Genomic DNA, 15,745 nt, shown 5'->3' on the forward strand with positions numbered 1-15,745 from the left:
CAAGTTTAGGAGAAGAACTTATAATGACACTACATCTATCAAGTTGGATAAAGTTTCATCAAGAAGTGTTATAAATGTATTTCTATTTTTACTAACAGGGGCTAAGTGCCCAAATTTGAACAAAATTGAAAGAGGACCTTAAAATGAGGCTACAGACCAATTTGGTGAAGACCCATCAAGCCATTTAAGAGATGAAGTTGTTTAAAAGTATTTGTACTTTTAACTCTAGCCACCCCTGAAAGGTACCAAGTGCCCCCATTTGACCAAACTTGGAAGAGGATTTAATAATGATGCGGCTGACCAAATGGGATGAAGATCAATCAAGCAATTCATAAAAGAAGTTATTTAAAGATTTTTTCTATTTTTAGCTCTAGTGGCCTCTAAAAGGGGCCAAGCTAAACCATTGAATGAACTTGACATAAGACCACACAAGGATGATATTGACCAAGTTTGGTGCAATTCTGACCATCAGTTTCAGAGGAGATGTCACCTGAAGAAGAAAAAAATGGATGTCATGCATCCATTATTGTTAATACATGGAAGAAGGATGGACAACATAAATTGGGTGATCAAAATAGCTCATCCCCAGCACCTCATGCTCAGGTGAGCTAAAAACAAACAGACAGACACTGGTGCTCCCTTTGTTATGAAATGTATTTAGTCACCATTGGTTGCTATGGCGACTCCTCCAGAAAAATGTAAATCATTTCAGGTTTTGGAGGATACAGCAAGATACAGACGTTATTCTAATTCTAGAAACTTCCCTTGATTCTTTAACATGCAGTCATGAAATTTATTTACAATAACACTGGTTGCAATGGGCAACTCCTCCAGGAGAATGTTAGTCATTTCAGGTACAGTTCAAGAAGTTTCCCTTGGCTGTTTAATATGCAGGATTTAAAGCAATCCTACAAAGGACCTTGATCTAAAATCACATCCTGAAGGCTATTTAAAGTCTCGTCTCATCTCATTTTGAGTTGATATGAAGTAATGAAAAGGAATAAAAGGACATAATTTTGTGAATCAACAAGAGCTGCCCGTAAGACAGCCAAGCTCGACTATTTGATATATTGTCCCAGAAGCAGGAAAATATTACCCAAAATGTTAAATATCAAAAGAGTTTTAAGTTCAAAAGGGGACATAATTTGACCAAAATGCATATCAGAGTTATGCAACTTGCTGCTATCAACTAGTTTTATAACCCCTAAGGCACATATGAAGTTTCAATTCAATATCTGCATTAGTTTTGGAGATAGTAACTTGCATATAAAACTTTTCCCAGAATTTTCTAAGTCCAAAAGAGGGCATAATTTGCCCAAAATACATGTCAGAGTTATGGGACTTGACCCAGTGAGGTTGGTAATTGATCTAGAAAATGAAAAAATAAGTTTCAAATCTTTATGTCTTTAATAGCTGTAAGTACTTGCACGCAAAACTTTAACCAGGATTTTCTAAGTCCAAAGGGGGCATAATTTGGCTAAAATGCAGGTCAGAGTTATGGGACTTGATGCTATCAACTAGTTTTATAACCCTGAAGACACATGTGAAGTTTCAATTCAATATCTGCATTAGTTTTGGAGATAGTAACTTGCATGTAAAACTTGAACCAGAATTTTCTAAGTCAAAAAGGGGGCATAATTTCCTAAAAATACATGTCAGAGTTATGGAACTTGACCCAGTGAGGTTGGTAATTGACCTAGAAAAAGAAAAAATAAGTTTCAAAGCTATATGCCTTTAAATGATAGCTGTATGTACTTGCACGCAAAACTTTAACCAGGATTTTCTAAGTCCAAAGGGGGCATAATTTGGCCAAAATGAAGGTTAGAGTTATGGGACTTGGTGCTATCAACTAGTTTTAAACCCCAAAGACACATGCGAAGTTTCAATTCAATATCTGCATTAGTTTTGGAGATAGTAACTTGCATGTAAAACTTTAACCAGAATTTTCTAAGTCCAAAAAGTCAATGTACCAACCACAATAGAGGGCTCCTTGGCCATGTACTGAGGTCACTTTAGGGTTCAACAACCTAGTGGTAAATTTTTTTATGTAAACAAGAAGATTTTTAAAGTTTTTCTTTTCAGTTGCCATGGCAACCAGAGTTCTGCATGGAATTCAATTCTTTGAACAATTTTGAAAGGGGACCACCCAAGGATCATTTCTGTGAAGTTTGGTGTAATCTGCCCAGCGGTGTTCTAGGAGAAGATTTTTTAAGAAAATGTTGACCGACGTCTTTGGCTCAGGTGAGCTAAAAAGAATATCAAAAATACATACCTTTGGCTTACAGAGACATTTGTCAGGAAACGGTTGCCATGACTTCAAGAGGCCAAACTTTGTGTCAAATATACCTAGACCAGCTGAAATAAATAATTCAAACACTGGCGCAACCACAAATAATCATAGGAGAGGCATTTAATTTTTAATTTTGTTTTTTCATCAGGGCCAGAATTTTAATGTTTATATTCACCTTTATATGTATCTTACATAAATATATATACAAATGTCAGTGTTAGTCAATTCTTGCTTATCAATATATTAGGATTCAAATATTTCTATGTTAACAGTGGTATAAATATATGATTAAAGTAAAACTGTACTAAATCAAGCTGTTGACTACATGCGCAATAGGGCTGATAATATGGGCTTGTTTCATATTCTTTTTGTTTAATGTTTTGTTTTGTTTTTGTTGGGTTTAACGTCACAACAACACAATCATAGGCCATATGGTGACCTTCCTGCTTTTCATGGTGGGAAAGACTCCAAGTGCCCCTCCTGCCATTATTTCATTATAGCTGGGCAAATGCGTAGAATTACCTACCTTCCATAAAAGCAAGCTGGATGGCTTCCTCACATGAAAAATTCTAGGCCCCAGGTAAGGCTCGAACTCGATGAGGGACAAGTGATTCAAAATCGTGACCATAACCAATCGGCCAGGAGGACCCCTTCTTTTTGTTTGAGGAAGAACAATTAAAATATAATAACAGAAGAAATACAAGAATTCATGTAGAGCTAAAGCTGGTCCCTAAAGTAATACAATCACGCATTTTTTGTCCATACCGTACTTACTGATATTGTTATCTGCAACTCCAGCTACTGCAATGTGAAAATCATCTACGACCAGTATTGTGCTATCTTTATTAACTCCTGCTATAGTGTGGCATGGTCCTGGAAAACAGCTGCCTTGGTTCACTCTTAGAGAACTTAGTTTCCCATCACTCCCTATATACAAGACCAAAATCATTTTCAGTTACCAGATTTTATGTCAAACACAATTAAATCTATGCCAAAGAAGAAACAACTATTACCAATTTAATTAGCTGATAAAAACATCAGATCTGACAAGATCGTTAATTGATAATTGTTCAATTATCCTTGACATCCTTGACCGCAAAATGAATTAATCGCCTTTATGAAATATTCGCAAAAAGTCCTCAAACAAAATGTATACTTTTGCTGCTTTTTTGAAAGTTACTGTGACACAAAAATATTCCCGAATACTGTTTTTGCTGCATGTCTGTTTGATCTGTTCAATACTTTTATGGTACAGCTACTTACAGAGACAGAATACATTGACACAGTCAGCCAGAGGTATAGCGTCACAGGAACACAGGGTTGCTGAACTGTCTGAATGTGGTACCGCTTGTACGGTGTGATGTGTTGCTGAACTGTCTGTTTGTGGTACAGTTATTACAGTGTGATGCCATGAACTGTTATCTGCATTATATTTGTTTGTGTGTAACTCAACACCTTTCTGAAGTAGAGAAATACTTCTGTCAGTTTCTGTTTCATGTTAAAAAAACAGCAGATTGTTACACTGATACAAGAAGAATCTTGTATGACCAGTTTTCTCTTGTTTGACACATGAACTTTCCCTAGAGGAGGATGCAATATCTTCAAGTTTTTCTCTTTTTAAAAACTGGATTCAACACAAGTCTTTAACAGCATCACACTTGTCTATTTATGCTTATTGTGTGTCTAAATTGCCAACTTGTAGAAACGATGACAACTTTTTGTACTTAGTTTCTCCATTAACCTTAAACCTGCTGGTGGCAAGTGATTCTGCCTTTGCGACCAGTGCAGGCCAAGATCAGCTGATCATGGTCTGCACTGTTCACTACTCAGTCAGTAAATGTTCAGTGAACACCCCTTTGATAAACAAGTGATACTGCCTAAATTGAATGATGGACCAATCCCGATTATCCAGTCTAAAAATGATCACCATTGGGAAAGTCATGAAGTGGTATTCATCTGTTGGCAGTTTCATTCATAGTTATAAGACACTGCAAATATCTGAATAAACAAGAGGGCCATGATGGCCCTATATTGCTCACCAGAGTTTCACAGCTCAAACATACGGACAGACTGTCAACCAAGAAATATTTCCAAGAAATTACCTCAAAATCAGTTCAGGGGAGATGTTGTTTTGAGATTTTTTTTCTATTTCTAAGCTCTAGTCACCATGTGTTTGGATGAATTTGAGTAAATTGGAACAGCTGTTGTAAAGGGTCACCCAAAGAACATTTCTGTGTAATTTTTGCAAAAGCAGACCAGGGCTTTAGTTTTTATATAGTTTTCTATTTTTAACATTGTGGCCCCTATGCAAGACAAACCTTTTGAACAATTTTGAAAGCGGACTATACCAGGACCATTCAAGACAAATTTCACCAATGTTCATAATATAGTTTCAGAGGACAGGTCATTTAAAGAGAAGTGTGAACAGAAGCCATATGGATGCTTCACAGTGATTAATCACGATAGTACACCTCCAGCACTGGCTGCCTGAAAATAAAACTAGCAGCCTCTATTCACAAGTGGTCTTTAAGCACAAGTTTGACTGCACATATACGTGATTTAAATTGTTAATCCTGGGCACAAATCATATTTAATAAGCTTAGATTATAAATGATTGACTCTCTAACTTTATTCTGGAAAGACTGCAAAAGTTTAATGTTAGTAATTACCCGTTGTGTACCCTTGGATAGGAAATAAAACAAACATTAACAATGCTGCTTTGGGTAACTCCAAGGCCAATCAAACTGAACAATGACCCTGTTTTAGGCAACTCATTCTCATACTTTAGATGTACATAGTTTGAAACTTTCATATGACTTCAATACACTTTTTGCGTGGTATCTAACAATCATATACTCTTATCTTACCTGTGTAATGACTGCAAACAGCACCATCAGTGTAGACTGTACACATACTGTCTTACACCAGTATATCTCATGTTTGTTTGTTAAAGGCCCTCTACTATGGTCCTCCTTGATCTTGCTAAGTAAATCAACTTTTCCGTTACTAAACAATATCACAGGTTCATAATCACTACAAGACATGACCTCATGGATCTTGGTGCTTGACTGAAACAGATGACATAAAATGAGCCACGCCATGAGAAAACCAACATAGTGCGTTTGCGACCAGCATGGATCCAGACCAGCCTGCGCATCCTGCTGTTCGCAATCGCACTATGTTGGTTTTCTCATGGTGCGGCTCAAATATAATTTTTGCATAAGAATAAGTAGTTTTACTCAATATAAATCTCAAAAAACAGTTTTTAACTTTTTATGCTGTCAGAAGTGGAACTCAAATTTTTGCTACTTTCTTCGGAACGTGCAGGCTGATCATGGTCTGCACTGTTCGCTGTTCTGTCAATAAGTTTTCAGTGAACACCCCTTCAAATAATAAATGGTACTGCCCAAATTGAATGACAGACCAGTCCATTTCAGAAAATTAGCAGGGTAAAGGTTAAAATGACTCAGATTGACACCATCTCGGCAACAACAGCATACAAAAGATAAATAAAATCTTAACAGTTTGAGATCTCCAAAATGGATAAATTAAGATCTCTTGTTATAATTCAAAGTACACTGTTGTATATTATTATTATACCAGATTTATATAGCACCCTTTTCATGATAAACACATTCAAAGGCGCTTTACATATAGCAAACGCAGTCACACTGGGCGCGAAATTCATCCTCTGCTAGTACAGACACACAGTGATCTGACCAGAGGGACAGAGTGAGATAAAGCCCCCAGAACAGATAGAGAGAAGTCCTTTTTTTAGATACAGACTTGTTCGGCTAACTTAGCCTAGCTCTTTGCGAATAGACAGTCTGGTTCTTTAACATGCCCAGTGTATAGCACCTATACACGCGAAGCCGTCTTTCCTGGGAAGAACCAGTACAGGCCTCTAAGTTAGGTGGGAGACACTCAAGAGCATCTCAGAAATTTCCAGTGCATGGACCGGGATTCAAACCCCAGACCTCTGGATTGACAGTCAAGCGTGTTACCACAAGACCACCGGCCCACCTATGTATACCTTTAACAATAATAATTATTAAGGTATTTTGAGTTAAATGATAACAAGAGCTGTCCATAAGACAGCCAAGCTCGACTATTCGAAATATTGTCACAGAAGCAGGAAATTATTACCCAAAATGTTAAATATCAAAAGAGTTTTAAGTTCGAAAGGGGACATAATTTGACCCAAATGCATATCAGAGTTATGGGACTTGATGCTATCAACTAGTTTTATAACACCGAAGAAACATGTTAAGTTTCAATTCAATATCTGCATTAGTCTTGGGGAAAGTAACTTGCATGTGAAACTTTAACCAGAATTTTCTAAGTCCAAAAGGGGGCATAATTTGCTCAAAATACTTGTTAAGAGTTATGGAACTTGACCCAGTGAGGTTGGTAATTGACCTAGAAAAAGAATAAATAAGTTTCAAAGCTATATGCCTTTTGGTAATAGCTGTATGTACTTGCACGCAAAACTTTAACCAGGATTTTCTAAGTCCAAAAGGGGGCATAATTTGCCCAAAATATATGTCAGAGTTATCGGACTTGATTCTATCAACTAGTTTTATAACCCCGAAGAAACATGTGAAGTTTCAATTTAATATCTGTAGTAGTTTTGGAGATAGTAACTTGCATGTAAAACTTTAACCAGGATTTTCTAAGTCCAAAAGGGGGCATAATTTGGCCAAAATACATGTCAGAGTTATGGGACTTGACCCAGTGAGGTAGGTAATTGATCTAGAAAAAGAAAAAATAAGTTTCAAATCTATATGCCTTTTAGTAATAGCTGTATGTACTTGCACGCAAAACTTTAACCAGAATTTTCTAAGTCCAAAAGGGGGCATAATTTGGCCAAAATACATGTCAGAGTTATGGGACTTGGTGCTATCAACTAGTTTTATAACCCCGAAGACACATGTGAAGTTTCAATTCAATATCTGCATTAGTTTTGGAGATAGTAACTTGCATGTAAAACTTTAACCAGAATTTTCTAAGTCCAAAAGGGGGCATAATTTGCTCAAAATACATGTAAGAGTTATGGAACTTGACCCAGTGAGGTTGGTAATTGACCTAGAAAAAGAATAAATAAGTTTCAAAGCTATATGCCTTTAAATGATAGCTGTATGTACTTGCATGCAAAAACTTAACCAAGGTGTGACGCCGACGCCGACGCCAGGGTGAGTAGAATAGCTAGACTATTCTTCGAATAGTCGAGCTAAAAATAAAGTACCGGTAACATTTCATACTACACCTGTTTTTTCTTTGACTTTTCAAAATCTGCATTTTCTTTGTCCCACAACCGTACATCCTTAAATGCACAAATAAAAAATGTGATAACACTGAAATTTCCAAACATACATTCCAAAAGTTGGTTATAAAACGGTACTCCTTAGGATAGGACCAATCACCTGCATATAAGTATATACAGCTCAGCCACAATTATCTAACAGCAAGAACAAATTCAATATAAGGATCTTACATACCTGCCTGTGTAAAACAGAGTTTTCCCTACTTGAGGAACAGCATGGAATGAAAAGCGAGGGTTTTTATCCATGCTGTCCCAGCGATTAAGAAAAAAATTGCAATTCACAGGCTGATATGTGCAAACATTTTTCTTGCCTATCACATTCAATGTAACTGCAATCATTATGACAAACAGATCTGGATACTTTTCTGATATGAAGCTGACTGTAAGAAATGATTTTATGGACCGTCAGAAAACATAATAAATGTTAACATTGTTTTGTTACCAGCCCCATAATCTTTAGCATGTTCAGACCCGGACAGTCTGCATATGCTTCACCTTCAAAATTTCTACATTCAATTTGCTAAATGCAAAATAAATTGCTGAAGCAAACCTTGAACTGACATTGATGAAACATATACCAGTATACTGCAGAAGAAAAATGAATTTTTAATGACAATACGACAGTAACTTGTTTACTCTAAATTAACACTATCTAACATTTTATGAAAATATGATGAAAACAGCACTAAGGTTTGAAACTAAAAAAACGACAGCCTCCTTTTTCAATGACCATTTCTGCTAAATAAAGTAAACTGCCAAATAAAGCAGATTACCAAATTCAAAACTGATTATCTGTTGCTGATATTGGCATTTTGGCAGGAGATAAAAGATCTAAAGAACATATATAAAAAACATTTACATCAGATTTCTGTGTTTTAATGGAAATATGCATGGATTTTCCAAATTAGAATAATAATTATACGTATTGTTTTGTATACCTGATTGTTTACAACAGTCACAAACTTCTCAAGCTGAGGATTCCACAGAACTGGGCTTGTCAACGTTACACCATGTCTAACAGACCAACTCTTCACAGACTTCTGGTCTGAAATCTAAAATCAGAGTTCAATTCATAAGCTAAATGATGTAAGAAAATAGATATATCATGATAATAAATAACAATATTGATTTTAACAAATCATCAAGCAGAGATGCTGAAATTCCACAATAAACAAGAATACTGTCAACACTAACACTGTATGACACATGCCCCCTGAAAATGCTTGATAGAATAAAAATATATATGGTCAGAAATGGGGTGAATTCAAAAAAATCTGACATGAGCATTTAAGAGGCATCAAATATATGTTAGGACATTCATAAATGATGTTGTAAATTTGCTTATTTCACTTAAAATTGCGATTTTTCATGCATGCCGTATTATTTCGAGTTATCGATCCGCCATTTTGGGTTCGTACTGGCTTCCCAGTAGTTTCCGGAACGAAATCGCTATTTTTTGCCAGTAACTTTCAAACAAAACATAGTAAAAACATAAAATTTTCACAGAACAAATGCTAGGTTCTTTGTTAACACCATGCAGAATCCGTATTACACTTGCGTTCATAACACAAATGTAGATGAGGCCTCAAACAGGGCAATTAATTCCATTAATATCTCAGTTAGTCCGAGCAGTTTTCCGAACCTTTCATTGTAAAAGTTGTAACCTCTCTGTAAAAGCAAAGATTTCCAATTTTGTTATATATATTCAAAATTAAATCATAATTCTAAGGCGGCAGTAAGGCCTGATGAGGATTTGAAAAGTATATTTAAAAAATTTAACAAATACTAGATTTATAATACGCTCATTACAGTTACGTCTAATTACGTTTGACTGACGTTTGCAACGTCACGCTAAAATGACGGGACGTATTTAACCGACCGGTAATATTACAAAAAAAAAAGAAATTAAGAACTTTTAATATAGATCTAATTAACAACTTTAAAAAAAAAGAACAAGACCGGTCTCAAAATTGGTAGTCTAACGCCCTGACCACTCGGGCATGGACACTGCTGGTAAACATTTGATTGATCTACGGTATCATAAGTAAATACCTGTCTATTTTTGTTCCTATTTTTAATCGATAATTTAATGCTGTAGTAAAGTAAATAGGTCGATATTTTTCTGACTTTCGTTTATTTTATTACGATCGGAATGATTTTACTGTATCGTCTGTAAATGGGAGCATCAATTAACTGATGTTTACTTTCAAGGGGCCTCAATTACTGCGTATGCGCACTGTAACTATAATTCCCCTGCAGTTGACAATCTCTTGTGTAAACATTACATCGAAGTAAGTTAAAACAACCAGGATATTCAAATAATGAATCAATTTCATAATGCCAGGTTTCGCTGCTATGTAAAGGCAACAAAGGTCTAGATGATATGATATTGTTACCCAGATACTTAACGACGACATAAAGTCTATACAGCACGAAATATAAAAGGTCCGGAAAACTACTTTGGTCCGGAAACTACTGGGAAACCAGTATATGTAGAAAAAAAATTTTTAAAAAAGAAGAGAAAAGAAAAAACTAAAGAAGAAACAATGAAAAATGAAAGAAAAAAATGCAAAATCATGAATATGAAATAATAACATACTCTAAACAAAAAACAAAATTACAACAATATTTTTTTTTAAAAAACAATTATTTTTTATGGAAACTGTAAAGAAAAAGAAAAAATGGGCCACGAACTTACACCTCCTCGTGGTGTGGCCCAGATGTAGTTGGACAATTATGTAAACATTGAAACATTACTATTTTCATTAAGACTTAACTTTTATCATTCATAATCATTCATCAACAGCGCATAATTAATTGTCAACCTATAACTGAATGCTTATATATAACATTAAATAGGATGAAAACAATATTTCCGCGTGTCACCATTAATATGTTTAAGATTATACTAAACCAAAATGGCAGATCGATAACATGAAATAATACGGCAGGCATGAAAAATCGCTATTTTAAGTGAAATAAATAAGTTTACAACATCATTTATGCATGTCCTAACATATATTTGATGCCTCTTCATACCTGTCAAGTCTGACGCTTGAATCGTGATTCTCACGAATTCAAGGTTTGATCACGACTTAACGAATTTGGAGCATTTTCTCACGCTTTCTAAAAAAATCAGACCAAAAAATTTGTGGACCACTTATTTTCTCTAATTTGCCATCTGGCATCGTTATTTTAAGACAGGATGAGACAACAATAAACAGAAAACACATGTCAAGTGTCATTTTCAATGTACTGATTACGTAACAGACCTGCCAAAACTGGTTCTGGCCAGTTTTTGCTTTAACCGAAGCTTCCCGAGAGAGATTGTACCAATCAAATTGATGCGTCAGTGTCCGAGCCAATTACGTAAATCATCGATATTGACTGACTGGTTACTATTTATGCTATTCGTGGACGTTGCATTGTCGGAAAAATATTAGAACCATTCGCGCACTTGACCTTGACCGACACTAAAAAACAACATGAAGCTGCTAGAAAAAAAGAAGAAATATTTGTCAAAATATAACGTTACAACGCGTGGAAACTGGAATTTCCTTGGCTTAGAAAAGCAGACAACGGACCTAGTTTTGCTTTCTGCAAGCTATGTAGGAAGTAAGTTGTATGCAAAACCGTTTTTCCAGTGCAGGTTCAAACCGAAAGTACATTTCAAATCGAAAGTAGAATATGTAGATCAGTGAGACGTTTTTGTATGAAACATTTAGGTTCATAGATACATTTTATATCACGGCTGTAATAAAAACTCAAAACAGTTTCACCCAAACAAAATTTTTGTCTAATAAACACTATAAAAACACCTTATAAACACTATCAAAACCGCTTTTTTGGTGTTTGTTAGTGCGTTCCATCAGTGATCCATTGAAACAATCAAGAAATGGTGGCAATGGATCGCTAACGGAACGTGTTCCATTAAATGGATCGCGATTTTGAAGTGAGTTATTAACTTTACAGAGCCATTCAAAAGGCTTTCTCCTCTTTTATCAGGAAACATATGGTTTTAATCCATCCAAAGTACTATATAACAGCAGATTTTCTAGTTGCTATGGTTATGTTATGTAATCTCATCTAAGGTATAATATTGGGGGACAGAAATTAGTGCATTTTGTAGGTTATAACTGTAGGGGTTGGACATGATGTGGATTTACTGAAGAGAAAATGGTGGTTGTTATTTCATTTAATTTCTATGATTTACAACTAAAGGTATTTTCTTAATACATGTACTTACAATTCAGTATAAATAAATGCATGTTTACATTGTGATTCTTTATAGATTTCAATAAAATAAGTGTATGTTAGACTTCTAAGATTTATCAAATGCATAACACTGCTGATTCAAATGACCTGTATACTTTCTTATATGGAAACTAGTTAATAAATGTATGTTTCTCTTTGTCTATCCATATTTTACAAAATTTAAGATGGAATTTCTGTTACACATGTAGCTGCATGATTTCTCAAACGATTTGTATAAAACTGCATCCAGATGATCATGAAAATGTTGAATGATTGCTAAATTTTTATCATATATAATATATATTATTTAACAAATAATATTTGAATAATTTTAACAGAAAGACCTTTTCAACAGTTACTGCATATCTCTGCAAATCCAGGCTATACCCAATCACATAAACGATTTGCCAAAACTGAATGCATCAGGTTTCAATTAAATACAGCCTGTAGTTAGGAATGTATCAGTTTGATGAAAAGCATTCCATTGAGTGATCTATTAAGCGATCTATTATATATGCGTTCCGTTAAGCGATCCATTATGTGATCCATTAAGCGATCCATTATACGATCTATTATGCGTTCCATTATGCGATCTATTATGCGTTCCACTGAGCGATCTATTGTGCACTCCATTAGCGTGTTGTTAAATGACACATTTATGTTAATTAGCGATCCATTAGCTCATTTGCATGTGAAATTGGAACACGGTTTTGATGGCGTTTATTAGATTAACAACTCGCTTGCGGATCATGGTTTTAGTGGCGTTTATTGACAGTGTTTATTGGGCCTTTTTTTTTGTTTGGGCAGTGACAAAATCACATTATTTTTTTATTTGTTTTTTTAGAAAACTAAATTTTCTTGTAGATCTGTCATAAAATAAAATAAAACAAAAAAAATCATGTGTTTTCCATATAGAATGTGTTAAAGCAAGGCAAAAAAGGGTGGACCTGAAATTCATATTACTGGCCTCAGAAAGCACCAGAATGCCTATTTTCATGTATATTTTTAAAAAAATTCTTGGGGGAGATCCCCCAAACCCCCCCAGAGGGAGGGGATCTCCCCCTCCCACAACCACCACCCCCTTGTCGCGATCGCACAAATCTCACTCTTTCATATTTTGGAAACTTGACAGGTATGCCTCTTAAATACTTCTGTAATCCTAGCCTATCCTCATAGGGTTGTCTAGGAATAAGCAACTTCTGTAATCCTAGAATCACCTGACCACTAGGGCATGGACACTGCTGGTAAACATTTGATTGATCTACAGTATCGTAAGTAAATACCTGTCTATTTTTATTACTGTACCGTAATCCTAGCCACTGCCTAGTTTAAAAAGGTAGAAAGCATAATAAGATATAGAAGACAAGTACCAGAACTCAAGAAGCTTCTATAAGACCAATAGGGCTAAAAAAAAAAATATGTGTGGTTCAGGTAACCCGACCGACCCTATTTTTCCATCGCCGACCCTAACACTTTTTTTATAGTTTTTTGTGGTTTTTAACCTGGTACGAAAAATATTGAGTACGAAAATATACGAATCGATGCAAGCGTCTTATCGATTACGATTTCAACATGGCAGCAGCTAGTGTTCTCGCCTTGACAGTGGAAAAATGTATTCACGGCGACCAGAAACGCATTATGAAGGCAATGCTTCACTCGTCCCTCGTCGGAGATGTATTTATGGAAATTCATAATCAATCAGACAACTCGAAAACTGGCCATGTAGTAACCTATTTATAACAGAATGCCACTTAGAATTGCATATATTGTTGAGATGCTTTCCATGTGCATATCTCACAGAATTGTGACCAACTATGTCTGTACCAACTGGCGTCAAAGGGAGAAGAAGAAAAAAAAAAAAAAAAAAAAAAAAAAAAAAAAAAAAAGCCTACCTACCTACCCTATTTTTTTTACCAATGTTACCTGAACCACACATATTTTTTTTTTTAGCCTAGAAGTACCAACAGAAATTTAGTTAAAGAATTTGACATGTCGAGGGCTTAGAGCGAAACTGGTCTATCTGCTTCTATTTCTATATATAGATAGACCAGTTTCGCTCTAAGCCCTCGATGTACGGAAATTGTAAACATAACGCGAAAACATATGACATTTGACTATGGGCATTGTTTTTCCGCCCATTGTGGCGAATATCTACCTTGTAGACATCGAACAATTTCTTTTTTGAAGACAAAATCACAGTATCTTTCGTATAACCCTCTGACACATTCAGAAAGTCCACTTCGTTCAATATTGTGCAAAACGCAATGCTTTCCATGGGCGCAGACATCTTGCTATGTTTGATTAACGAATTTGGTAGAATTTGTTCTGCACAATTGTATGATCTGTCCCATTCTATACATAGAGCGTGACGTCACACATCCCGTCAGTGCGACAGTATAAAAGCGCTACCGTAGTGTACACAAATGTCTGTCCTGCACAACAGCCATGACTATTTAAATTTTCACATGTAGCATTAATATGATTAACACTATTGATGTCACATCTACATCTACATTGGTACATCATACTGTCAGACTTGACAATTCAATGACAGTGCGCAAGAATAAGAAAATGTATAAAAAACAAAGACACATATCAAACAGTGAATACCACATACCAAAAACGCAGTCTCCCAAAACGAAACCCACAGCACGCAGACGTGCACACCACAAACACACACACACACGCACACACGCACATACTCGCACATAAGAGAAACTGAAAGAAAAAGTAAAAAAGTAGAACGCTCTAAGGATGTATGATATTAAGTAAAAGATAGAAAAAAGTGTAAAAGTGTTGCCCAGCTTCTTTTCACACCATCATAATGTAGATATTTGCAGATTTTTTTCCATTTTACAGTCATAATCTAAATGTAAAGCAATTCGAATTATGCAATTGCCTAAGAGCTGCAGAAGTGTAACAGGTGTTAAAAAGAGCGTTATTGTAGAGAATGGAAGCAGAGATACAAACAAGTTTAGGATGCATTCTGATTCTCTAAAATGGGTAGCAATGACTACAAAAAGACAAAATAAATGAACTACTAAGTAAAGAACAATATGGAATATGTAAACTTACAGTATAATTATTGCAAAATTCAAGAGTTATAAGGGGGTTTTAAGAATATTTTTGTCAAGAAAACATATATCTCTAACTGAAATTTAAAGTTGGCCCAACAGCTATATATATTTACAATACTTATTAATCATTGTTGGATCAACAATGGCCCAACAACGATTATCCTTTGATGGTTTTCCGTCGTTGTCCCAATGACTTCATGTTTACAGGGTAGATTCTATTTTATATCCACACAATGTTTATTATTTTACTGCATATTCATTAGCCTATGTTATATGGTGTAGTATTATCATACATGATGAACCTTTACTGACCCCTTTATATAATTCATGCCTGCGCATGCTCAACTTCTAGAAATATTTTAGCGCCACATGTTAAAGCTTTGCAGAATAAATTTACACCTTGTGCTGAACACTCGTTGTGTTTTTTATTACTTAGTTGTATGATTGCACTTGATTAATTTTATAGAAATACTTAGAATAACAATACAACATGGTGTCAGAATAAAAGTGACTTAAAGCAGTAATAATTTGGATTAATATAACAAAATTAACTTGGAAAAGATACATTAAAATGGATTGATATCACTGTATTTATTGGGGGAAAAAAACAAACAGAAAAATGGAATTCAATGAACAAGTATCACCCAAATGGACTGGGACTCATCAAATTTATCAGAATTTGATGCTTACGAGAAATTTGAACGTCATGCAAAATTAATGTTTACGGGTCCACTGAAAGGGAAAACACAGGAAGAACATATTTCTTATTTTTTATTATGGATTAGTCACAAATGGAGAAAC

The 15,745-nt window shown here is 35.1% G+C and overlaps 2 protein-coding genes across 2 annotated transcripts in view; both read right to left on the reverse strand.

The window, feature by feature from the left end:
• Nucleotides 1-14,156, reverse strand: part of LOC123565008 (nucleolar protein 11-like) — a 255,647-nt gene extending 241,491 nt beyond the window's left edge. The window contains exons 1-5 of the mRNA XM_053537597.1: nt 14,023-14,156; nt 8,552-8,665; nt 7,557-7,613; nt 5,158-5,358; nt 3,554-3,749 (exon numbers count right to left, since the gene is read on the reverse strand). Of these exons, the coding sequence (XP_053393572.1) occupies nt 3,554-3,749; nt 5,158-5,358; nt 7,557-7,613; nt 8,552-8,665; nt 14,023-14,154 (700 nt within the window). The 5' untranslated portion in view covers nt 14,155-14,156. The remainder of the gene's footprint in view (nt 1-3,553; nt 3,750-5,157; nt 5,359-7,556; nt 7,614-8,551; nt 8,666-14,022) is intronic.
• LOC123565002 (40S ribosomal protein S24-like) overlaps nt 9,805-15,745 on the reverse strand; it is a 146,029-nt gene continuing 140,088 nt past the window's right edge. The window contains exon 5 of the mRNA XM_053537604.1: nt 9,805-9,816. Coding sequence (XP_053393579.1) covers nt 9,814-9,816 — 3 coding nt within the window. The 3' untranslated portion in view covers nt 9,805-9,813. The remainder of the gene's footprint in view (nt 9,817-15,745) is intronic.

The sequence above is a fragment of the Mercenaria mercenaria genome, chromosome 2 (assembly GCF_021730395.1).
Source record: "Mercenaria mercenaria strain notata chromosome 2, MADL_Memer_1, whole genome shotgun sequence".
In the NCBI taxonomy this organism is placed as follows: Eukaryota; Metazoa; Mollusca; class Bivalvia; order Venerida; family Veneridae; genus Mercenaria; species Mercenaria mercenaria.